At 40.8% G+C, this 27,085-nt stretch overlaps 1 protein-coding gene and 1 pseudogene across 9 annotated transcripts in view; one reads left to right on the plus strand and one right to left on the minus strand.

Moving 5' to 3' along the window:
- Positions 1–27,085, plus strand: part of CECR2 (CECR2 histone acetyl-lysine reader) — a 163,021-nt gene that overhangs the window by 82,952 nt on the left and 52,984 nt on the right. For 7 of the 9 annotated variants that reach the window (XM_087442985.1, XM_087442984.1, XM_087442987.1 and 4 more), the window contains exon 2: positions 16,008–16,102. The exons of 1 other annotated variant lie outside the window; for it this stretch is intronic. In XM_087442985.1, coding sequence (XP_087299111.1) covers positions 16,008–16,102 — 95 coding nt within the window. Of the gene's footprint in view, positions 1–12,837; positions 12,884–16,007; positions 16,103–27,085 lie in introns of those variants that run through there. One more of the 9 variants, XM_087442991.1, reaches the window with a different exon arrangement.
- Positions 10,012–10,081, minus strand: LOC147914844 (small nucleolar RNA SNORD113/SNORD114 family; annotated as a pseudogene).

Consider the following 27,085-nt stretch of genomic DNA (forward strand, 5'->3'; position numbering starts at 1 on the left):
ATTGATATATGGAGGCTTGTTGTTGTTATTTTATTGCTGTTTTTCTGGTTCTTTTGCATTTCTTTGGTTTCTCATCCCGTGCGTTTTGGAATACCAATTCAGTTTGGTAGTTCTGTGTGGCAGTTCTCTTAGTTTTCTCTTTCTTTATCATGTGTGATTCTGTTCTGATTATTTGGTTAGTGGTTACCATGAGGTTTGTGTAAAAAATCTCGTGGATGTGATAGTCCATTTTTTGATGGCCTCTTATTCCCTTAGACTAAGTCCATTCGATCCCTTTCCTCTTCCCCTTCTATGTTATTGTTGTCACATCTTATTCCTTCTTGTGTTGTGAGTTCGTGTTTAACATGGTGAAGTTATATTTATGCTTGGTGCTTAACTTCCCTTGATCTTTGGTTTTATAATTAAGTGTTTGCTAATCTATTTTGATAGAGGACTGCGATTTTTCTGGTTTTGTCGACCTATTTTCCTCCTTGTTCAAAACTTTGAATCTCCTTTCTCTTTTTTTCCCCAGTGATGAGGGCCTTCTTGAGCACTTCTTATAGTGGGGGTCTTGTGGCAATGAACTCCCTTAACTTTTGTTTATCTGGGATAGTTATTATTTCTCCATCATATCTGAAGGATATTTTTGCTGGATAGAGTATTCTTGGCTGAAAGTTTTTGTCCTTCAGAATTTTGAATCTATCATTCCACTCTCTCCTAGCCTGTAAAGTTTCTATCAAGAAATCGGCTGAGAGTCTGATAGGAAATGCTTTTTATGTTACTTTTTTTGTCTAGCTGCCCTTAATATTTTTTCTTTGTTGTTGACTTTTGCCAGCTTTACTACTATATGCCTTGGAGAGGGTCTTTTTGTGTTGATACATTTAGGAGATCTGTTTATTTCATTTCACTGGTATTTCCAGCTCCTTCCCCAGGTTTGGGAAGTTCTCAGATACTATTTCTTTGAAGAAGTTCTCTGCTCCTTTTTCCCTCTCGTCTCCCTCTGGAATACCTATAATCCTTATCTTGGATTTCCTAATTGAGTGGGATATTTCTTGGAGAGTTTCTTCATTTCTTTTTAGTCTTAGTTCTCTTTCGTCCTCCATGTGGAGCGTTTCTGTATTTTTGTCCTCAATATTGCTAATTCTTTCCTCCATATTGTCAGTTTTGATGCTTAAGGCTTCCAGATTTGTCTTTATCTTCTCTATTGTGTTTTTCATATCTACGATTTCTGATTGCTTTTTTTTTAATATTTTCAATCTCTTTTGTGAAGAAACTCCTGATTCCATTGAATTGTTTGTGTTGTATTTCATAAAGCTTTTTATGATGGCTATTTTGAATTCTCTGTCATTAACATCATACATTTCTGTGCTTTCCGGGTTGACTTCTGGGTGCTTGTCATTTTCCTTTTGGTCTGGAGAGTTGATATATTTTTGCATGGTGCCTGTCAGTGTTGGCTTACTTTTCCTCATAGTGAAAATATATGGTCACGATTTCCTCTTGCTGCTGCTGGGTTGGGGTCAAGGGTTGTGTATTCTGGCCCGCCTCAATCTGCAGGGATTCTTGTCAGCCCTTGGCTGACTTGAGGCATGGCTGAGTGGAGGTTGATGCGAGGGAAGAGTGGGAACAGCTGGAGCTGGAGCGTGGGAACAGCTGGGACCAGAGCATAGCTGGGCTGAAGCAGCTGGGGCTCCGGTGCGGGTGGATTGAAGCAGCTGCAGCTGGAGCACTCTGGGCCAAAGAAGCTGGAACTGGAGTGTGCTGGGCCAAAGAAGCTGGAACTGGAGTGCGCTGGGCCGAAGAAGGAAGAGCTGGAGCGCCGCTGGGCCAGAGAAGCTGGAATTGGTGTGTGGTGGGCGCAAGTTGCTGGCGCTGAGTCATCTGGAGCCTGAGCACAGGCCAAGCCAAAGCAGCTCAGCCGGGGGGCGGGGGGTCAGTCAAGCTGGAGGAGCTGGGGCTGTGGCACCATGGAGTCGGGGAAGCTGGGGCCATGACTTAGTCCAGCTGGAGCAGCTGGGGCTGTGGCGTGGTGGGGCCTGAGCTGCTGCTGCCTCTGGTGCAAGTGTGCAGGCTCGCCCCACTGCTAGGCGGGCCCGGGCACCTGGGGCCGCTGCCTGTGGGTGTGGGGCACAGTCACGCTGCGCCTGCTGGTGGGGCCTGGGCACCTGGGGACCGCTGCCTCTGGGGCTGGGGCTGAGTTGAAGCGCTGCAGTGCTGATGTGCCGGTCGGGCAGGCTGGGTCAGGGAGGGATGCTTAGTTTTGCCTCCCTGATCTTAGAAGTTTCTCACTTCACTGTCGCTCTCTGCTCTCCTGAGGGGCTGTCTTATTGAAAGTACCCTTGCAACAGTTCCTCTCCCTTCGTAGGGGGCTCCCCTCGGGCTGTGAGGGGTCTTGGAGAGCACTGGTTTTCTTGTGGCGAGCTGCCCCTCCCCCTCCTCTGTGAGCCGCATGGTCTCAGTCTCTGGGTCACAGTCCTTGGAGAAGGAAGGGATCTCCTCTTACCTCCTTCCACTTACTCTGGGGATTCCAGCACCTCTGTCCTTGGTTGTACGGCTGCCTGGGTGCCTCAGACGTCCCCTGTGTTGTGTGAGTAGCTTCTGTTGGAACATGAATGTCTTTTTTGTTGTGTCTTAGAGGGAGAGAGTTCATTGGAGGAAGCTCACTCCGCCATGATGCTGTTATCACTCAATACTATTTTCCTAGTTACAGTCACACTCTAGTCATTCCTAGGTTGTCCTGCTTTTCCAGATTTCTTCTCTTGTTTGAATTTCAGGCATTTCTGAAAGTCTTCAATTACACATTTCTATTTTAGACTGGTTGTTCCCAGTGGCTAATTTCTTTCCGTTTTCTCTCTGGCCATTTCATGACCACTTACTCTGTAGGGGCACTGGGCAATACCAGGGATTTCGGCACAGGTTGTTTGAAGTTTTCTTTTTTAACATTTCATTCATAGCGGTAAACTGCATTCCACTGAAAACCTTGCTGTTACTGCCTCCCTGGAGTGCACTGGCTGAGTCCTGCCCTGCCTTCCGCCTTTGCTAATCTCTGCTGGAGCATTTTGAGTGTCTCTGTGCTGTGCTAATCATCCATTGAATGGAGATTGCCATTAATTTTTGCCTATCCCCCTTCTAGATCTTATGCTGCTTGAGGATAGGGTTCTTAGTCTCCTTTGTGCATCCCCAGCACTTCCTACAGAACCTGGCCCAGAGTTGCCTTCAGATGCCAGAGATGCCTTTGCACTTGTGACACCCTACGGTCACGTGACCACAGTATGTAAACCAACTGAATTGGTCCAACTGGAAGGACACCCCACACACACACTGGAGTTGTATATGAAATTTTCTATGTATGTGCATTTCTGCCATTCTCACACAGGAGACCAGGACACAATCAGATATGAACAACCAGGTTTTAGGACATTGCAAGATTATTTCCCACCTTAAACTTCCAGGGCCTCGTCTCAAGCATCAAGTCTTTGTTGTCTCTGTTCCCCCACCTAGCCTCTGTTCAACTTTTACCATCCTTATTTTTGTTTATCAAAGATACCCTAATCATTTTTGGGGGGACAGGATTAAAACTCGTTACCTAAAATTTCTTTGTCCTTTTTTCTCCACATATGGTTATCATCACGTACCACATAACAATGTTTTGGTCAAGGACGGACCGAGTGTACGACAGCGGTCCCAGAAGATTAGTACCATTTAGCCTAGGTGTATAGTAGGCTGTACCATCTAGGTTTCTGTAAATACACTCTGTGATGTCTGCATCATGACAAAATCGGCTAACGACGCATTTCTCAGAACGTATCCCCATCATTAAGCGACAAGTGACTACATGTAGTTGCAAAATCTCATTGACTCTGCTTCTGAGATTCTCTCCTTTCATCTCATCCTTTCTAGTGTTCGCTTCTTCCCTGGACTAGATCAGGGATCTTCCAGTCTCTCTCCCTAAAAATGTGGCTTGCAAACTGCAGATTAACCTTCCAGGTTTGATTATTCTTTCTCTTCCCCATTCAAAAGCGTTCCCTGTTCTTTAGTTGCTCCCCAGTACCTAAATAACTTCAGCTAATGCAGTAGTGAGCTCCTAATGGCAGAGGAAGAACATTACACAACCTCAGGAGTCTAGAGCTATATAGTCTGAGGTAGCTACGAACATAAATTGTCTGAAGTCTCTTGTTTTATTTTTAAAATTAATGCAATTGTTTGTTAAAAATATCTTCCCAAACAACAACAAGCAACAATAATGAAAAGAAACAAAAAATCAAAGTAAAACTGATTTTCTAGGAAGCTGTGCCATTTTTACCTGGTGGTTTCCTGTGTTCTGGCCACACGCTGTGGAGTCCAAGGAGCACACAGAGCCTAAATGGAAAGTGTGGGTCTAAGCGATGAAGTCTAGACGACTCAACCTGGTGTCTGAGGCTGTGTTTGGTCTGCCAGGAACCTGCTTTTCCCGATTTCTTCTCTGCATGGCCGTGCTTGTCCAGTACTAGCCTCACAGAACATGTTGGAAAGCTTTCCAGCTTTTTCAGTGCTCAGGAATTGTTTATATATCACGGGAATTTTCTTGTGGGAGAAGATCCATGGAACTTCTGAGCTTTTTTTTTTTTTTTTTTAATTCTGGAGCCAGTTTTGGTAGTTAATAACTTTTCAGAAAATCATTCTTCTTGATTTACACATTTATTGGTGTAATTAGTATTTTCCAGTCAACCTAATATCATAGGGTAGCAGTTGTATTTGAGGGAGGAGCTATTTTGGTTTTCCTTTCTGTTACACAACAGCGTAGCCAGTGACACAGCTGTTTCCTGGGCGGTTGAGAGCAATGGTATGGTTGCAGCAGGGCAGCAGTGGAGACCTGCTAGCCTTTGGGGACTCCTGGGATAAATCATGTGGCCCACTGAAAGTATTATAATAACCAGTTTCAGGTCTCTCACCATTATACCCACTCAAGCTGATTTATACTTTACAGTCTAAATTGGCGTGGGGCAGGCCTTTGGGATTAAATTAATTTATACCAAGTTAGAACGCATCAGCTGCCAGAGTCAGGAATGCCGTCTGGAGGCTAGTGTGCTTATTTCTCCATGTGTTCTAAGCCCCCACCCCCTGCGTTCTCTCTCACAGAGCAGCTGGGGTAGTCCTTCCAGAGGGCCTGCTTTGCACCTCCTTTGTGGAAGCACGGTTCTGGGTCCCATACAGATGCCCTGCTTTTCGACTGAGACTCACTACATTGCAGTGGGTCCTTGTGCAAATTAGGAAGATTTGTAACCTTCTAAAATCAAACACAAGATATATGACTCTTTTTTCTTTAGGCCTTTTTACCCCTCCTTAAGTAAACTCAAAGGAATTTTTGTGCTTGAATGGGAATAGTGCAAATCTGTGATCTTGATCCTTACTTGGAAGTTAAAGAAAAGAGTTTTTCTCTCTTTACCACTTCTTTAGCAAAAGATTAAAGAAAAGTTCTAGAGGGATTAGAAGTGTGTCAAACAATAAAAAGTACTTGTTATGTTTTTTAAGAAAAGATAAATTAGTAATTGTCTGTGTCATTTGACTATCTCCAGACTGGAAAGTATCTTTGTTTATTAGGCACACGGGACTTTTAAGTAAGAATTGTAAACGTTTTTCCACAACATATGCTAAAGGCCCTGTTTCCCTCCCTCCCGTTGCCTGTCGAGTTGGAGCTGTTCCCCTTGCTCAGTTCTGAGTTCTTTTCCCAGCAGCCACTGCTTGTTCTTGAGGGCGGAGGAGGTAGAGCCACGTTAAACAGACTTGTCCCTAATGAGCTGTGACGCCAGCTGCAGAGAGGGCAAATCCTGTTACTCCCTCGGGCTACTCTCTGAAGTTGCAGAGGAGCGGTAGGAACGGTCTCCCTTCCCTTTGCTGATTTTTCTGCGGCCCCCCCACTTCTGTCCCAGAGCATCTTGGCAAAGTTCAGATTTCTGTGCTCACAGCTCAATGCTCACAGTGAAAAGGAAATACAAAGGGGGAGGAGAGAAAGTGGTGGGAGGGAGATAGGGGGATTTTTTAGAAGGGTATTCCCTATTACCTTAGTCTGAGACTTAAGCTCCGGGTTGAAGGCATAAGTAGTCGAGCTTTGAATAACCTGGATTTCCAAATAGTTCTTTGGAGATAATTTTATTGGCTCATGAACACAGTAGGCCATATATTAAAAGAAGTTGAATTTCTATTATTCAGAAATCTCCGAATTTTGAAAAGACCACTTTCTATCTCTTCAGTCTTTTGTTTTCTTCCCACACTGTTATTGTAAAGATGAAGTAATTGTAATGTTAACATGTTGTAGAGAATTTACCGTGTGCCGGCTCAGCTGGCTTTTAATAAGCATTTCCTCATTTAATCATTACAACAGCCCTTGGAGGTGTAGATACTTTTAATGTGAAAGTTTTTTTTCTAAATTGTGGTAAAAGACACGTAACATAAAATTTACCATGTTAACCGTTTTTAAGTGCACAATTCAGTAGTGTTAAATACAGTCACACTGTTGTGAAACAGAGCTCTAGAACTTTTTCATCTTGCAAATGAGTCTATACCCATTAAAGTGAAAAAATATTGTTTTAAACAAGACTTTTAAAAAATTCACTTATTTATTTTTCCTGAGGAAGATTGTCCCTGAGCTAACATCTGTGCCCATTTTCCTCTATTTTATTATGTTTGGGACTCCGCCACAGCATGGCGAGATGAATAGTGCATAGGTCCGCGCCTGGGATCTGAATCCTGGAACCAGCGGTGCCAAAGTGGAGCACGGAAACTTAACCCCCACACCACTTGGCCGGCCCCTAAAGTGAAAATTTTTTTTTTTTTTATTGATGTTTTAATGGTTTCTAACATTGTGAAATTTTGGGTTGTACGTTTTTGTTTGTCCATCACCACATATATGACTCCTTTCACCCCTTGTGCCCACCCCCCACCCCCACTGCCCTGGTAACCACAGTCTAGTTTTCTCTGTCCATGTGTTGGTTTATATTCCACATATGAGTGAGATCATACAGTGTTTGTCTTTCTCTTTCTGGCTTATTTCTAAAGTGAAAATTTTTTAACTGATCAGCCAATTCTTTTTTGTTTGGCAGGATTAAAATTGCTTTCCTATTTCTTTTCTTCTTTGCTGTCTTTCTGTAACGTTTTTAGTCCATAGTTCACCATAGGTTGGTGAAAACTGAGGCCTGTGTCTGTGTGCCTTGGTTTATCTAAAAAGCCTGAGTTAACAGTTACTACGGGAATGAGAAAAAGCTTTGCTCTGGGGGGTAGGGGAGTGGTTCATCACCTATTCTTCATTCTAATCTTTTTATTGATTCTGCATTTTAAGTTCTGCTGAGCTAGAGGGGAAAAATTCACCAATAACTCACCTCACAAGTTACCATGGGGCTGCATGTTTTTCGGTGATTTATCTAGGTAGCTTCTGATTTATGAAGCATAATATCATAGAAATACATTTTAAAGGCAATTTTATGTTATGAGACCCTTTTTCTTACTGATTTATGAGTTACTGTATTCCATAGGTAAAATGGTAGGCAAGGGCGAGGGGTTGGATTATATTTATAAATGACACATGGTTCCTCTCGATACTTGTGTCATTGGAGAGACAATTCAAGCCTGCTCATTTCTCCTTGGAAGAGCTGATCCAACATCCCTGATAGTCTGCCCTTCAATGTAACAACTTTTGCCATTTGCTAGCTCACTAGATCATGGTTGTGCTAGAAAAAGCAAACCCAGATTCACCGGGGAGAATTTTTTTTTTATTGATGTCATAATAGTTCATAACATTGTGAAATTTTGGTTGTACATTATTGTTTGTCAGTCACCATATAAATGCGCCCCTTCACCCCTTGTGCCCACCCCGCAATCCCCTTGTCCCTGGTAACCACCATACAGTTCTCTCTGTGTGTTGGTTTATATTCCACATATGAGTGAAATCATGTGGTGTTTGTCTATCTCTCTCTGGCTTATTTTGCTTAACATAGTACCCTCCAGGTCCATCCATGTTGTTACATATGGGACAATTTTGTCTTTTTTATGGCTCAGTAGTATTCCATTGTATATATATACCACATCTTCTTTATCCAGTCATCAGTCAAGGGACACTTGGGTTGCTTCCACTTCTTGGCTATAGTGAATAATGCTGCAGTGAACATAGGGGTGCATAAGCCTCTTTAGATTGTTGATTTCAGGTTTGTTGGATAGATTCCCAGTAGTGGGATAGCTGGATCATAGGTATTTCTATTTTTAATTTTTTTGAGGAATCTCCATGCTGTTTTCCATAGAGGCTGCACCACTTTGCATTCCTACCAGCAGTGAATGAAGGTTCCCTTTTTCTCCACATCCTTTCCAACATTTGTTGTTTTTTGTCTTGGTGATTATAGCCATTCTAACAGGTATAAGGTGATATCTTGGTGTAGTTTTGATTTGCATTTCCCTGATGATTAGTGATGTTGAACATCTTTTCATGTGCCTATTGGCCATCTGTATATCTTCCTTGGGAAAGTATCTGTTCATATCCTCTGCCCATTTTTTGATTGGGTTGTTTGTTTTTTTGTCGTTCAGTTGTGTGAGTTTTTTATATATTAGGAAGATTAACCCCTTGTCCGATATATGACTTGCAAATATTTTCTCCCAGCTGGTGGGTTGTCTATTCATTTGGATTCTGGTTTCATTTGCCTTGTAGAAACTCTTCAATCTGATGAAGTCCCACTTGTTTATTATTTCTTTTGTTTGCCTTGTCCGAGTAGACATGGTGTCCGAAAAGATTCCTTTAAGACCAATGTCAAATAGTGTATTGCCTATATTTTCTTCCAGGAGTTTTATAGTTTCAGATCTCACCTTCAAGTCTTTGATCCATTTTGAGTCAATTTTTGTGTATGGCAAAAGCAGATGGTCCACTTTCATTCTTTTGCATGTGGCTGTCCAGTTTTCCCAGCACCATTTATTGAAGAGACTTTCCTTTCTCCATTGTATGTTCTTAGTTCCTTTGTTGAAGATTAGCTGTCCGTAGATGTGTGGTTTTATTTCTGGGCTTTCCATTCTGTTCCATTGATATGTGTGTCTGTTTTTGTGTCAGTACCATGCTGTTTTGAATGCTGTTGCTTTGTAGTATGTTTTGAAGTCAGGGATTGTGATGCCTCTAGCTTTGTTCTTTTTTCTCAGGATTGCTTTAGCTATTTGGGGTCATTTGTTGTCCCATCTGAATTTTAGTATTCTTTGTTCTATTTCCATGAAGAATGTCCTTGGGATTCTGATTGGGATTGCATTGAATCTGTAGATTGCTTTAGGTAATATAGATATTTTAACTATGTTTATTCTTCCAATCCATGTGCATGGGATATCTTTCCATTTCTTTGTCATCATCGATTTCTTTTAATAATGTCTTATAGTTTTCATTGTATAGGTCTTTCATCTCCTTGGTTAGACTAATTCCTAGGTATTTTATTCTTTTTGTTGCGATTGTAAATGGAATTATCTTTTTGAGTTCTCTTTCTGTTAGTTCGTTATTAGCATACAGAAATGCAACTTATTTTTGGAAGTTGATTTTGTACCCTGCAACTTTACTGTAGTTGTTGATTATTTCTAATAGTTTTCCAATGGATTCTTTAGTGTTTTCTATATATAAAATCCTGTCATCTGCAAATAGTGCGACTTTCACTTCTTCATTGTCTATTTGGATTCCTTTTATTCCTTTTTCTTGCCTAATTGCTCTGACCAAAACCTCCAGTACTATGTTGAATAAGAGTGGTGAGAGTGGGCACCTTGGTCTTGTTCCTGTTCTTGGAGGGACAACTTTCAGACTTTACATGGGGGAGAATTTTTTGCCAATCCCATTTAGCCTGTCCACCGCAGTTGGGTAGAACAAGACCACTTAATATGTTTTTCAAATTTAGATAGGGATGTTAGTCCCAGCTTCTGCTGATATGTTAAGAAAACCATGGTTGAATCACCAATGAAGCCTAGGTACTGAGGCAGGCAGAAAATATAATGCAACGACTTTCTCTTTTCTTCTTTTTTAAACCTCAGATTAACCTTTTTCCTTCTTTTTTAAACCTCGGATTCACATATTTTATTAATCATAATTCTTGGTTCACAACACATTGTCATCATGGGTCTATGGGTGTCTGTTTATTTATTCATTTATAAGTAATACCATCATCTGTGAAAATAGCATCCAAACAGAACTGAACATCATCGGTGTCAATGCTTCTCTCTCATCCGATCTTCTGCTCCCAGCACCCATACTAATTTCTAAAAATCTAGATAGGGAGTAAAAAGTTACCTTAGATTTATTGAAGAAAATATAGATTTGCTATACAGATAAACAATTCAAAATAAACAGTTCTTAGACTTTGAAAGAATCTATTTATATACAGTTGATTTATTAATTTTGATTTCTCCCAGCTGTCACAGGTTAACAAGATGTTAGTAATTTCAAACTTGAAAATTCATAATTTACATGTAATTAAAATGTGGATTTAAGGACATTTTATCTTTTGGCCATGTTACTCTTAACCTTTGTAGGTCTTAGTTTTTATTTTGTCATTGAAGGTCCTGCTTCATTCTAATTGTGTGTAATTCTAGTTGATGACTGCTTGGGAACAGTAAGAAAAGGATATTGGCAGTTGATATTGTTTGAAGAACACTTTAACTAGAAATTTCGTGATATATCCTCACATTCTTACTGGTTGCTGAATAGATTGATTGATAGAAATGACATTCTTCTGTAAGGAGCAAATGATCCCCTCTTTCCATTGATGACAACTAGTCTTGTATTTGGAGTAAATTGTTTAGTGGTCTACCTGTATATCTGCATTACATTTAATTCTTCAGTGCATTTCAGCAGGTTTCAGAGCTGGAGGCAGGAACTGTAAATTCCACAGATATTGGGGCCGGCCCGGTGGCGCAAGCGGTTAAGTGCGCGCACTCTGCTGTGGTGGCTCAGGGTTTGCAGGTTCGGATCCCGGGTGCACACTGATGCACCGCTTGTCAAGCCATGCTGTGGCGGCGTCCCATATAAAGTGGAGGAAGATGGGCATGGATGTTAGCCCAGGGCCAGTCTTCCTCAGCACAAAAAGAGAAGGATTGGCAGATGTTAGCACAGGGCTGATCTTCCTCACACACACAAAAAAAATTCCACAGATGTTAATAACCAGACATCGTCTGAATGGTTTGATTATAATCATACATTAATGGTAGTGTTTTTAGATAAATAAGGAGTTTTGGCTGTTCTTGAGGTTATCATTTGAATATGGTTGGGTTGCAGCGTAAGGATTTCATTCAGAGTCCTTATGTCAGAAATGAAGTTGATTTTTGAGAGTTCTCTCATATATTTTAGAGCATTTTAGGTCTATGCATTATTTCATTTTTGTTGGCGATTTTATTTCTTTTTTCATTAAACCAGCATTTATTCATCTTGCACGTGTTCTGAAATCCTTCCCTTCTCTATTCCCACAGCTGCTGCTTTATTTACTGCAGGCTCTGACCTTTCGTCTTCCGGGCTAGCACCTCCCAAACTACATATGCGTGTGAATCCTGTGGCTCTTGTTCGAACGCAGGTTCTGGTTTCAGTAAGTCTATCGTGGGGCCTGAGGTGCTGTGCTTCCAGCAAGCATCCAGGTGATGCTGACGCTGCCAGGTTGGTCCCACCTCTAGTTACCCTGCAGTCGTTCTGCATGCTACTCTGAGAACTCTTTGTCTGAGACGGAGGTCTGATCATTTCACTCTCCGTCTTCAGACTTGATTGCGTATGGAAGGAAAATCCACACTCTTTGGTGTGGTTTTCAGAGAAGCTCCTCAAGAAATAGGCTTGTCCTGTCTGCTGTTCTCTAATTACCATCTCCCCTTTGGGGAGAGCACTTGGTACCTGTACACATGCCATGAACTTCACATACTCTTCCTCACTGTGCCTGTGCCAGGTAAGAGTCTCCCCTTCAAGGCCCCATGCAAATGTATCTCCTTGGCAAAGTCTTACTCTATGCTATCCTCAGTTTCTCTAGTTTTTCCCATTTTCCCATATCATTTAAGTATTTAATATAGCATTTATTACTTTGTCTTATAATTCTTTGCTATCATTCAGTCAATGATAGCAAGTCACTCAAAAATATTTGAACATTGATTCTGCATCAGGCACTGATCTAGTTGCTAGGGAGACAGTAGCGAACACAATAAAGAATAAATAAATTAAAATTTCTTATTTCTGGCTTTATAGTTTAGCCCTCCCAGATTCCCTCCCTTCCTTTTCCCTTCCATCGTTCCATAAACGTATTGGGCTTTCTTATTCACCTTTATATCCCTACTGTCTGGCATATAGTAGGTGAAGTATATATAAATATATATATATGAGTTAATTTGACTACCTACTATTTGCTAATTTCTATGCTAATGTTATATGTATGGCCCCAGAGAAGAAAACAAGAACGTTCCTTTTCCATAAGCAGCTTATGAAGAGGAGGTGAATAAAACTAACACTGTGTTATTTTTAAGGAACAGAAGGGGCATTCAGTGACACTATTGCTACAACATTTTGGTTTTGCCTCCTCAGAGAACAGTATTATAGTTAGAAACTGGACAGCTAGAACTTGCATCTGGTGAAGTGACACTGATAGGAAGGAAATGCCCTGGTCCAGTGTTTCCACCTAAGCCGGAAGAGAATGTCTGCGGCTGGGAGACCAGAGATGGAAGAGAAAGGGCCTTAGTGGTATAGCTTGAACTTATTCCTACAAGAGTGACATCTTTTTAGGAATCTCTGCTAAAAATTGATGCAGATTTTGCATTTTGCTCTACAGTATGATTGTTTTATAAAATAATTTAAATTATTTACTACAGAATAAAAGTGATCCACATGTCTCCTGTGGCTTCTAGGAATCCTGGCACGCCTCCAGTGATCTGTGGCAAACTTCTTGTGGTCCCCTCCTTGGTAAAGCCTTCCCAGTTCTTAACTCTTCCAATGTGGCCTTTATCTTAGTTTAATTTGGTACTGTTCTTTAAAAACACTAGGAAGCATCACTTAGTACAGACTACAGCGCCTTTAATCAAGAATCACACTGTGCTCTTAATTGACACCATGGGGAAAAGGACAGAGCATCAATAGAAATGTGTAACAATGTGTCAACATATACAGATGAAGGAGATGCTGGAAGAATCGGCAAAGTGAAACTCAGCTAGGAAGATTGTATAGATACAAGTTTTCCACGTAAGGGACTACAGTATGGCTTGGCAGAAGGGAGACAGGAAGGGATTTCCTTCTACATAGGGAGAGTGCTGTATGGGGGCTTAATGAGGCGATTATTGTAAATGTTGAAACATGTCAGGCCTTTCTAGGACAAGAGTGCCTGAGCCAGTGGGAAGCCGCTTAGTTTGTGGGAAGAGCACTGGACTGGGTGATCTGGGTTTCACTTGGCTGTGATTTGCTGAGTGCATCTGGAGAAGTTAGTTCACCTTTCTGGACCTAGTTTATCTTTAAATTGAGAGACTTGAAATAATATGATCTGTGATTTCCCTTCCAGTTCTATCTAGCATTTGATCATTCTGGCTTATCTGTCAAAGGAGATGGCCTGGGACTTTTTGCTTCAAGGGTTCGGCTTCTATTATAATTGCAGTGTATTTTGGAGTCTTGCCCAGTCGACCAGGCTTAAAATATGAGTCATTCAAATCTTCCCTTGCTTTGTCTCTCATTGACTTCTGTCAGATCTTCAATTCGTGTTTTCTCCTTCCTGCTGTTTCTCTCGTTCAGTAAATCCTTCAGCATCTTTCTCCTGGGCTGTTGCTTGTGCTGAACATTTTCGCCTCCTCCCCTCTGCTACTAGAATTCGTCTTACGTACACAGCATATGGATTCATCTCAGTGTGCCTTTCCTCTGTAAATAACTGTAGTGGATCCCTGTTGTCTTCCAAAGAAAGGCCTTACTCATTAGCTCGGTGTTCAGTATTGGCTTTCAATCTTAGCTCACATGACTCCCCTCACATAATCTACAGAATAGTTAAACTGAGCCTACTATCTGTTTGATGTCTTTGCTCATGTTGTTCCTTGCCCCTGGTTACGCCCTGCCTCTCCATTGTCACATAGGTCACCGGTTTTCCAGCTCAGGTGCGGCGTTTTCATGAAATCTCTCAGGCTTCACAGAGCCAGAAGTAATCCTTTTCTTCTCAACTCCCACAGCACCTGGAGCACCTTTTCTGTACCTAATAGTGCTAATTACTTTGTTTGTCATTTTTTGTACTATCTTATCTCTCCTAACTAGTAAGCTCCCCAGTGCTTGGGAAGTACTATATTATCTTACACAAGGTGGGTGCCCAGTAAATATTTGTCAAATAAATGAATTCTGACTAATTATAGTTCAGATCCTTGTTATCTCTGGTTGGTAGAGTTTCTTATTTTTCTGGATAATCACTAACTGGAATGTAGAAAAGAACTCTGCCCAAAGGAATTAATAAGCTAGTATAAGAATAAGAACCATTGTTATAGATATGTTAATAATTCCCAAATTTGTGTTTAAGGCAAGCAAAATGTTTTCAAATTTGAGCCTTGTCTTTGAATTTTGAGTTGCATTCACCTGGGGAACTGCCTCAGGGTAGTTTGTATTTTGTTTATTTGTATCAGTGTGCTTAGCAGTTTTTCATCCTGTGAAGTTTTTACAGAGTAAGTGTTTACAAACTTAGGAATTTTTAAAAATAAAATAATAAATAGAACAATTAATATAGTTTACAAAAGAATTTTACTGTTTTTATACTAGAAGCAGACTATCCTCTTTAGTATACACTGCCTTGTAATTGGTGTCAAGGTCAGAAATTGCATCTTATGGACACCTTGTACTTTCAGAACCATTAATAAGACCCTTGAAAGTTTGGTTTATAGATGTGGATAAATAAAGATCTGGTCATGAGCTGGTCAAATCATAGGCATAGTGGACCCTTGGAAAATGGTTTGCATGCAGAAAATAGACAGCATGCTGGTTGAAAGAAGGCAGGCAAACTTTGCGTCACCAGAGTTGATGATTTAGAACATCCGTATTTCATCATCTCAGAAGATACTGGTTTTATTATGGGAGATTGAGAAGAGAAATAAGATCTTTTAGAATTCCCCACCGTCACTTTTTGTCCCTGTAGCTCTTCTCAACTAATCTTTGTTTAGAGTACTGTGCTCAGACAAGCTAAATCTTTGGCATTGTCTACCTGAACCCCAAGGAAAGCAAATACATCTCACCTAGCGTTAGATCATTAATATAGACATTACCTCACTTCTCTCCAGATGATGTAAGATTAATCTCTGTTCTAGCAATCTCCTATCATCAGTCATGTGAGTGTAGTGTCCTCACAATAAAAATTCCCAAATTGCTTACTACCAGTGTTTTTTTCCCCCAAAATATAGTGGTTCTTGGGTTGGCCCAGTGGCGTAACGGTTGAGTTCGAGCACTCTCCTTGGTGGCCTTCGCCACCAAATGATGGTGGGTTGGTGGGTTCAGATCCCTGCCATGGACCTACACACCTTCTCATCAAGCCATGCTGTGGTGGTGTCCCACATACAAAATAGAGGAAGATTGGCAACAGATGTTAGCTCAGGAACAATTTTCCTCACCAAAATATATATGAGTGGTTCTTTAAAGCTGTTGCAGATGGTTTACCTGTTGAAACTGTTAAGTAAATGAAGAATACTTTCTAATTAATTACATATTTGTTCCTTTATTCTCTTGCCGTTAAAATAGAAAACAGCAGCATATTATATGTTAAGCTCTTTGATAATTATGCTAGCCTTGATTTATGAAGGGAGATATATATGTGTTTCTTCTGGTGTGCAGACAAAAGGAATGAGCTTTATAAGGAGCAGTGGGAGCATGGGAAAACAAAGAGCTGAGCTGTCGCTGCTCTTCCGGCAGTAACTGTGGGAGGAAGGGCAGAGTTGATCCACAAGAGGCACTTCTGCTGCACTGGCCAATCAGTTGCTTGGGGGTGATGGTGGTGGTGGTGGTGGTGGAAGGGAGGGGTGGATGGATTTTAAGACATCTCGGTGTTTGATTTCTCAGTCTCTCTCCTCCTCGTTCTCAGGAGTTAGAAGCAGCTCTTCACAGAGATGACGCAGAGTTCATCAGTGACCTAATTGCCTGCCTGCTTCAGGGCTGCTATCAACGAAGGGATATCACGTGAGTAATCCTGATCTTACTAAGGATTTCTTGCAGAGACCACTAATTAACCAGTCATGGTGATGTTTCATGTCTCCTGTAACAAACCAGAACTGATCATTGGCCAACACGTACTAGTATAGACTGAGTATTTACAAGTGGATTCCCAAGCCCTGTGTTTGGCTCCTTCTGCAGTTGAGTTTTAATTTTATCGTAATCCTTGACTTTATTTCACTCTTACAAGTCTACACCCCTTACTCCTGGATCTGCCAGCTAACATATTCAACTGTAGAATTTTTTCCTCTCAGCATATGACTTTCTTTCTCCTTTTTGTTTGCAGTATTGGTAAAATGTTGCCTAACAAATTAAAACTAGATTTTACTGCATTTCTGCCCTCGGGATATCTTCTGTTGTTCACATAAACGGTAGCATGATTTATTATTTTTTTATTTATTTATTTTTGTGAGGAAGACTAGTCCTGAGCTAACATCTGTTGCCAATCATCCTTTTTTTTTTTTTTTTTTTTTTGGTGAGGAAGATCAGCCCTGTGCTAACATCTGCCAATCCTCCTCTTTTTTTGCTGAGGAAGACTGGCCCTGGGCTAACATCCGTGCCCATCTTCTTTATATGTGGGACACCTGCCACAGCATGGCTTGATAAGCGGCGTGTAGGTCCTCGCCCGGGATTTAAACCCCAGCACCCTGGGCCACCAAAGTGGAGTGCACGAACTTAACTACTGTACTACTGGGCTGGCCCTAGTAGTGTAATTTTTAACATGAAGTTTCTAGGCTCCTTCACACCATAACTGCCAAGTAAACAGCTCTCCAATACATTTGAGATGCATAGAAGTTTGGAGGAAAATTTTATCTATGTCAAATAAAGGATATTCCCGATATTGCCTTGTCCCTTGTTTTGTCCCTAACTTGATCTACATTTTCTTTGCTACTACATTTCTACACAGAACGGAACTACAGGACCAACTCTCAAAAACCTGAGACAAAATGAGTTTCCCAACCTCTGGCCCTCCAATCCGTGTATAAGTTTGGGGTGTTATGGTTGATATTTTTCAGACAGTTAAAGATGGGATCTGAAATATTTCTGTCCTATTAAATCCACTCTTAGGTGTCAGGGCTGGGAAACCAGGCCCGACACTAATGTACAATGAACTTGTAGTTACAAGGTGAGTAAGAGTGACGAAATGCCATTTTTTTCAGGGTGGAAGTATGTATTCATTAAGGGAGAGTTATTGCTCCTGGACTCACTGTTAATATAATGACTTTTCCCCCGCTAGAATATTCAAGTTGTTGTGCCAAACAAAGAGGAGAAAGAAAAGGGGGAAATCATCTCTCATCTGACCACTCAAACATGATAATGAAGTTTTCAGTCAAAAGAAATGCCCATTTAAGATTTTTAAAATAAATTGCCAGGCTGCCCACCCCCGAGATTGCTCCATTTTACCCTTGAACCATCAGTGCCTGATGGTGTCTGTTTGCCTGACCCTCACTCTAGACACTGCCCTCTCTATGCTGGCCAGCAGGTACTAGTGGAACAGAGAGACACTCTTCAGGGCCCTCAGGGAACATACAGTCCTGTGCTGTAATAATTACAGTAATGGTTACACAATTGCAAATTATACACTTCCCATGACAAGTGCTCTGTAGTCAACAGAGCATATAACCTGGTGTGAGGAAGTGATGCGTGAACTGAGCCTTCACATAGGCGTTTCCTCAGGCCAGTGTCCATATATTATAAAGCCAAGTAAATAAATGGACAAATGAACGAACCAACCAACCAAGGAATCGCAGGTGGGAGGAGTGATTGTCTAGGGTTTGATACCCTAGAGTAGAACCTGGAGGTTACAGAGTAGAAGGTCCCCTGTGATTCAGAAACAGTTCATTTGAGCTGCACAGTCTTGGCCTCTGAGTGTTAAATTTTGGTTTGTTGCCAACATCTAAAACAAGATTTCACATTTAAAATCCCAATTTATAGCTGAGAAAACATCTAATGGTCTGGCACCCATCAAGACACCCATCAACTGGAGGGAAAACAGGGCCTGTGTGCTCTGCTATGCCTCAGTCCCCAGCATTCCTTATTGCTCTCCCATGCTGGAGCTGATTGTCACTCACCATCTGTCGTGTTCATGTGGCCCCCCTCACTTATTTTCTTTACCTACTTGTCTTCTGCAGGCATTTCAGCTCACAGAATCAGCATGGCCACAGCATAATAGGAGTTGGAGCCTAATAGGCCTTGTAGGGTTGCTTAAGAATTTGGGCATATAGCCTAAAAGCAAGGAGATCAGGGGTGTGGTGAGATTGGTGTTTTTAAAGAAGCATCGTGGGGCAGGAGGGGAAACAGGAGGTCAAATAGGGGCTAATGAGTTAATCAGGCGAGAGAGGAGAGAAGTGGATAGAGTGGGAGACTACTATGAAGGTTGAAATTGACTGGACTTGATGTCTCTAATCTTGACCAATCTGATAGGTGGAAGCTATTTTAACTTGCATTTCATTGATCATTCTTCACATGTTCAACATCCTTTCTTAGGTTTCTTGGGTGTATTTGTAATTTTTGTGTACTTGAATTGCCTGTTGTGTACTTGGGTCATTTATTCTATTGGTGTGTTGAATGAAGATCAAGCAAAAGAAATGCCCATTTAGAATTTGCCAGGCTGCCCTCCTCACAGATTGTTCTATTTTACTGTTGCATGGGAGTGTTCCTCTACCCACGGCAGCTCTGGACGTGGCCCAGGACACGCCAACCCCTAGGTGCTGGTAGGACAAAAGTGTCTCCTGTCCCCTGTGGAGCTTATAGTCTTCTGTGCGTGATGATGAAGATGGAGGAGGGCAGGCTGTGATTGAAGATCTAAATAGCTAAAGTCATCTCATACCATTTATGCAGTAAATCTTCCCTTCCCTGTTGGTATGATATCAGTTTGATTTTTTACTGATTTTTTACATATTTTATAAGAAATTCCCTTGTTTTGATTAGAATCAAATAAAGCTATGAATGAAGTTGGACAAAATTGACATTTTTACAATATTGAGATTGCTTTTTTATTTAAGCAGTAAAAAGTTACAACTTTATTCATTTGGGTCAGATACATTCCTGGCTATTTTAATTTTTGTTGCTGTTAAGAGTAGAATCACATTCATACTGTACTTTAGAATATATTCCTCTATATGTATATATCTGGAATCTGCCTGGTTTATTGACCTTGATTTTTCTTTAATTGATTTCTCTTTTGATTTTCTAGGATTATCAACCCACTTCCTTTCAGTGTTTGTACTCTTGCCTGTTTGACGCCGTGTTAGTTATCTACTGCTGTGTAACAAATTACCCTAAAACTTAGCAAGTTTTTTTTTTTTTGCAAGTTTTTTTTTTTTGCTTGAGAAAGATTCACCCTGAGCTAACATCTTTTGCCAATGTTCCTCTGTTTTGTATGTGAGCTGCTGCCACAGCATGGCCACTGAGAGACAAGTGGTGTAGGTCCACACCTGGGAACCGAACCGAAGCAGAGCACACTAAATTTAACCACTAGGCCGCCAGGGCTGGCCCAAAACTTAGCAACTTTAACTTTTTTTTTTTTTTTTTTTTTGTGAGGAGGATAAGCCCTGAGCTAACATCCATGCCAGTCCTCCTCTTTTTGCTGAGGAAGACTGGCCCTGGGCTAACATCTGTGCCCATCTTCCTCCACTTTATATGGGACGTCGCCACAGCATGGCCTGACAAACGGTACGTCAGTGGGCGCCCGGGATCTGAACCCCAGCCGCCAGCAGCGGAGTGCACACACTTAACTGCTATGCCGCGGAGCCAGCCCCTAAAACTTAGCAACTTTAAAACAACAAAAACGTATTATATCACAGTTTCTGTGGGTCAGGAACCTGGGCGCAGCTTAGCTGGACGTGTCTAGCTTAGGATCTCCTACTAGGCTGCAATCAGGGTACCAGCTGGAACTACCGTCATCTTGAGGATTAACTGGGGGGAGGATCCCTGAATTTGTTTTCTATTGCTGCATAGCAAATTTCCAGAAACTTTAGTAGCTTAAAAAACACATTTGTTATCTCACAGTTTGGTAGGTCGGAAGTCTGTACGTGGCTTATCTGGGCCCTCTGCTCAGGGTGTCACAGGGCTGTAATCGAGGTGTCAGCCAGGCTGTGTTCTTATCTGGAGGCTTAATTTGGGAGAAATTAGAGTTCATTCAGCTTGACGGCAGAGTCCTCTCCTTGCAGTTGCAGGACTGAGGTCCTCGTTTTCTTGCTGGCTGTTGGCTGGGAGCTGTCAGTTCCCACGGGTCGCCCACAGTTCCCTTGCCTCATGGGCCTCTCACAACATGGCGATTTGTGTATTCGCAGCCAGCAGGAAAAGAGCTTTAGTCTGCCAGGACAGAGTCCTGTATGACATAACGTAGTCATGTCAGAGTGACATCCCCTTGCCATGGTCTATTGACTAAAAGCAAGCCACAGACAGGTTCTACCTCACATAAAGGAAGGGGATTATACAAAGGTGTGAATATCAGGAGGCAGAAATTATTTTGGCGGTCTCTTAAAGGCTGTCTGCTGCACATGCTTTTGTTATATTGACCATATCTTCCAGAGTGCAAAACTAAATACTATTGGTGAGATGTATGCTTGCATCTAATCACATTTACTTAGTTATTGACAATATATCATAAATTCTGTGTGTATTTTGATAGACTTTTGGACAAGAACCAGTTGATTGTAGATCATCACATGTGGTATTAGTGGACCCTATATATATGTATATGTAAAGGACTGGTCACCAAGAGGTTCTGATTTACCCTTTGCATGAGTAAATGGCTATAGCCTACTTGTTCCTAGTTTAATTTTATTCCTCCCGTATTTCCATTAGTCTCTAGTAGAAATTATAGAAAAAGTACACACTTAAATTAATAATATTCCCTTTAAAAACAATTTGAAAATAATGGATGTTCTACAGAATATTTTCAGCTTAGATGCAACCTTTTCCTGTCATTTGTTATATTTTCATTTGGGTTCATTTTGTTTTCTCAGTCTTCTTGTGAGGTGATGAAGGAGAGATGGTAGGAGGTCATCTCATAGATTGAGAAGGTCCCATTTTATAGGAGAGGAAACAGCACATCCAGAGAACTTAAGTTATTTATCAGGTCATGTAGCCAGTTAGAAGATGAATAATTCCCACGAGGGCAAGGTAAAGTACAGAGAGTTGAAAGAACAGGAGTTCAGATCTTTCATCAATCATAGAATCTGAATTTTAGGCCTATAGCTCAGACCCCTTCGTGTTCTGTCTTCTTTATATAAAATTAATGCATTTTGGCAGTATAAAAAATTAGGTTTAAAAAAATCACCCAATATAGTGTAGAGCAGATATCCCTACTTGCCTCCCTGAGGTGAGGTGTACTGCCTGGGTTTCTTTTTCACATGTGTGTATTTCCCACAAATAGACATAGGTATTTCTGTATTTTAGAATGTATCTATCTTATCAAAGCTATGTTGATAGAGTTCGTTCCGTCCTGTTTCTCCTGTCTTCTCCACAACTGCTGTCTTCGTGGGCTGCACAGAGGCAGCATTCGGGAGAGGTGCAGCACTGCCTGCTCCCTTTCCACAGTGCTGAGTTACAGCAGCTCTTCTAAGTGTCAGTTTCCTCCTTTTTACAACACGCTCTCAGTTACTCCTAAATCATTTCTTTTGAAATGAGGCATTAATTTCTTTAAAAAAAAAAAAAAAAAAAAAGACCCTAGTCAATTGTCCTAAAATTTTCAAGACTTGTGATGGGGAGGAGAGAAAGAAGTTTCTTCCCTTCACTTTTGCCAGCAGCTGCTTCCTTGATTTTTCTGCTATCGAAGGATAATAGGAAAAAGAGTCTCACGTGGAAGGAAGCAAAAAGAGCCCAGGGTGCCCAGTGCTCGCAATATTCATTATCCTTTTGTGGGGGTGGCCGCACAGGTCCTACCAGTGTGATGAAGAGTTCTTCCATGAAAGACAGAACCTGCTGTTCTGTGCTGAGGCAACGAGGTAGATGATTTTCCAGCATTTTTGAAACACATTCTGCAAAACATACCTGTGAGGTGTCAGAGCGTTGCAGAAAATGTAATCTGTAATTTTTATTTGTAAAAAAAAGAAAAAACAAGTACACGTGAAATAAAAATATTCTGGGGGCTGGCCCCATGGCCTTGTGGTTGAGTTCAGCGTGCTCCACTTCAGTGGCCCAGGTTCGGTTTCTGGGTGTGGACCTACACCACTCGTCAGCAGCCATGCTGTGGCAGTGACCCACATACAAAATAGAGGAAGATGGGCATGGATGTTAGGGTGAATCTTCCTCAGCAAAAAGAGGAAAATTGGCAACAGGTGTTAGCTCAAGGCACATCTTTCCTCGAGGGGGAAAAAATTTCTGAATGGTGAAATAAGTTGGGGAACTGGTAGCCCCAAGATTTTGAATTAATTGGTCTGGGGTGAGGCGCAGGTTTCAGCCTTTTAAAAACTTGTTATTGTTGATGTGTAATGTATAATAGAAGAGTGCAGAGTGCACCTTCCTTAATTATACAGCTCAGTGAATTTTCACAAACTGAGCGCACTTGTGTCATGAGCACCCAGAGAAGAAAACACTGTGATGGATTTGACTTTTTCCATTGAAAGGAATTTCCCGAAGTGATACTTTGTCCCACTAGTGGTATCCGCAAGCATTTATAGTGATTGCATGCTCACTGTTGTTCTCTGAAGTTTTACAGTCATCCCACCCTAAAGAAAGAGAAATTTGGACGAATGAATGCTTGCCTTTTCTGGTTCTAAGGCCTAACCTGTTTTGTGGAGCTAAGAAAGTTCCTTAATCTCTTTGTGCATAACTTGCCTCATCTGTAAAATGGGAATGATAATAATACACACTAAAGTTATTGTGAGGATTAAATGAAATAATTTATGGAAAGCTTTAGAACAGTCTTGAGCTCTTAATAAATCAGTCATTATATCAGTGTATGTAGAAACATTATCATTAGTTTTCTACACATGGCTGAGCTGAAAGTCGACATTGACTCAAGCAACTTGCCGTGTGTTATCTGTTGTTGTTGTTTGCACATTTTAGAACTGAGGTCAGCAAACTCCTTTCTATATGGGGCCAGAGAATAAATAATTTTAGGCTTGGTGTGGGTCACATGATCTGTTACAGCTGCGCAACTCTGTTGTCATAGTACAGAAGCAGCTGTAGGCAATACTTGAATGACTGACTGTGGCTGTTTCATTAGAACCTGATGAACACTGAAATTTGAATTTTATATCATTTTCACATGTCATGAAATAGTATTCTTCTTTTGATTCCTCCCCTCCCCCCAACCATTTCAAAATGAATGCTTTTTACATTCTTAGCTTACAGGCTGTAAAAAAAAGATAGACATTCCGGATGCATTCGGCCCACAGGCCATAGTTTGCCGGCCCCTGTTTTTAGAAAATTAAATGGGTTACTGTTCTATTTTGACTAACTCAGTCTTAACTTTAAACTGGCGTACGGAAGCCACATTTCTTTTTAATTGTCTTCTCCAAACTGAGATTTGTGCTCTTATAGGACAGTGTGATAATATGTCTGCTTATGGAAATAATACTGTGTCCTTACTGTCCTAGGCACTGTTCTAAATGCTTTTCAGGAGCTCTCATTTAATCCTTATAACAGCTCTCTAAATGTTCTCTCACCCATCTATCAAGGATGAGGAGTTTGAGGCACAGAGAGGTTAAACAGCTTGCCCAAGGTCACACAGCTGGTAATTGATGGAGGGCAGATTTGGCCCCTAGCTGTGGAACTATAGACCTCCAGCCTCTGAACCACAGCCCCATGCTGTAAATGAATTAAAAGAGAAACGTTACTGAGAAGAGTTTTCCTGAAAGCAAGGGTTTTTAGCTATTTTTGTACTGTGTACTTCTTTTGGCACTGTAATGAAGTCTGTGGACCACATCTAAGAATATGACTTGAAATCACAAAGTAAAATAAACACGATAACAACAGAACCCAATTATACTGAAATATAGTTAGTAAGATATTGAAGAAACAAATTTTTGATATGGTAATGTGCTTCTTTAACTCATTAATTAGTATGTTCTAGCAGCAAGCCTGATTTCTCAAGATTACTATCTTAATCTTCAAGTATTGATTATAAATGTTATTCTAAGGTATCTACAATATCTGTAATGTAATATGAAAATATCTGATATCTTTTTATGAAAAATGCACATACTCCTAAAATTATTTTGTTGCCTACATTCATAATTGCACAGGTTGTAAAATTTCAGTTAATAGGTTAGTTAAAATAAAAATTAATATTTCTCAGCCAAGTTCATGGACTGCCTGAATTGTATCTTGGACCTTTGCTTTAAAAGGTTTTCCAGGGCCAGCCCTGGTGGCCTAGTGGTTAAGTTTGGCATGCTCTGCTTCAGTGGCCTGGGTTTGGCTCCCTGGTGTGGACCTACACCACTCGTCTGTGAGTGGCCATGCTGTGGCGGTGGCTCACATAGAAAAAGAGGAAGATTGGCAGCGGACGTTAGCTCAGGGGGAATCTTCCTGAGCAAAAACAATAATAATAAAAGGTTTTTCAAATCTCAAATTAATTTGCAGTTCAGAATCAGCATCTTAGAAGTGAAAGGAACTTTAGATATTACCTGGTACAAGTGTTTTTACCTGTGAGGAAACTAAGGTAAGCAGCAAAACCAGAACAAGCACCCAGGTCACCTGACTGCCATTTCCACGCATGTTGCATCGTACGCTGTTGTGATATTCGATCTCACATGTGTCTAAACATTTTCTGAATAGTGCAGTTGGATTCCAACCACATCTTTGGTTGACTTTGTTTTATATATTTTGTTTAGGAATTTGTTGTACCTAATTTAGAATAAAGTCTCAGTCCAAAAGTTTTCCAGGAATTTGTTCATTTTGTTGCCAAGAAAGGGTGGTATCTTAATGGGTAGTGAGTGTGGCAGTTGGACTCTGAGGAGGGCCCCCAAGATCCTATGGAATCCTCTATGCCTTTTTGAGGTCCCCTCCCCTTGAGTGTGGGCAGGACCTGCTCCTAACTGCTAGAACATGGCAATGGTGATGGGATGTCACTCCTGATTATGTTACATTATGTAAGACTCCGTCTTGCTATCAGACACTCTCAGGACTCTCCTTTGTTGTTTTGAGGAAGTAAGCAGCCATGTTGTGCCTCTAGGAACTGAGAGCAGCCGTACCACCACTGTATACACTACCATGGATAAATCAGGCCAAAGAATAATGTTGGGCAAATAAAGCAAGTCACAGAAGCATACATACCCGTGATTGTATTTTTATAAATGGAAAACTAAATGAGGATAGATATATATGGAAAACTTATAAAGAAAATCAAGGGAATGATGAATAACGATTCAGGAAAGTGATTATACCTGGTAAGAAGGGAGAAAACTGTAGCTGGGGATGAACATAAGGGGTAGTAACATTGTGATTCTCAAACCTTAGGGAACATCAGAATCATCTGGAGGGCTTGTTAAAAGACAGTCCTGGGCCCACCATCTTCTAATTCAGTAGGTAGGGATGGGGCCTGAGAATTTGCATTCTTTACAAGTTCCAGGTGATGCTGATGTGCTGGTCCAGCACATTGAAGTTCCGCTAATTTAGGGTACTGCTTATTTTCTGTTTCTTAAGCTTGATGGTGGACACGTGGGTTCTTGCTTTATTTTGGGCTTTCTCCTTTTTTCCCCTCAGTGTATAAACTTAAAAACAGTTTTTAACTGTTAGTAACATACTTTTTATGACTTTCACAATGCTCCGTACTTTTTCTCCTATATTCTCCCTGGAATTGTAATTCTAGCCAGTCGGTTTTATGGGCCTGTATCAATAAATGTACTTTAGGTATTTAAAGTGATTCATCAGCTAGTCAGTCTTTCAGCAGCATTTCATTTTCTTCACTGGGAAGTAGCCCAACATAATTGAGCACAGGGTGGAAAATCAGGAGTTTCTGGTTTGCTCCTAGCTGTCAAAGTGAAGATAGATTTGCATCAGTGTCTTGAGTAATGGTTTAAGCAGTATAAATATATCCTCCATTAAATGCTCGTTATGATGATATTTGGCACCAAAAGATAACCTAGACTAATTCATGCTTCAGTGTGGTCCTCCCTTCACTTTCTTGTGGTTTCCACTCTAAGTAGAAATTTATAATGATTGTAAATTTAACTTCTCATGGTTAATTATGTATCTAACGTTCTATAATAGATTCTCAACAGTCACTTAAAAACAAACGTATTTAGTATTTCGGGGTCCCATCTGCCCTGTATAGAAATATTATTTAACTTTTTGGAAATTACAATACTTCTGTTAAATATGTTTATTTAAACTCATCTTTATTGAGATATAATTTAAATACAATAAAATTCACACAAGTTAAGTATGCATGCCAGTGTTATTTTGACAAATGAATACACCATGTAGTTACCATCCTACTCAAGATGATAGGACATTTCCATCTTCCCAGAAAGTGCTCTTTGCATTAAATCTACTCCCCCTCCCTGCCCCCCCCCCGCCCCCCACAATGCACCCCAGGCAATCACTGATCTGATTTGTATACTGTAGATTGTTTTACCTTATTCTAGAATTTCGGATGAATGGGATCATACAGTATGTACTCTCATGTCCAGCTTCTTCCAGTCAGCGTAATGTCTGTGTGATAGTCATCGACACTGCTGTGTGTATTAATAGTTTGTTCCTTTTTGGGAAGGGAGGGTCTAAATTGTATTCCAGTGTAAAAATATATCACAATTTGTGTATCTGTCTACTAGTCAGTGGACTTGTATGTTGCTTCTAGTTGGGGGCTGTTATGAGTAAAGCAGCCACAAACATTTGCAGACAAATGTTTGTGTGGGCCTGTGTTTTCATTTCTCTTGGGAATTGCTGGGTCATATGGTTAGAGTATGTTTAAGAAACTGCCAAAGTATTTTCTAAGCAGTTCCAACATTTATACTCCTGCTAGCAACATATGAACAGTCCAATTGCTGCATATCT

This window comes from Ceratotherium simum, chromosome 17 (assembly GCF_057802395.1).
Source record: "Ceratotherium simum simum isolate JZ-2026a chromosome 17, ASM5780239v1, whole genome shotgun sequence".
NCBI lineage: Eukaryota > Metazoa > Chordata > Mammalia > Perissodactyla > Rhinocerotidae > Ceratotherium > Ceratotherium simum.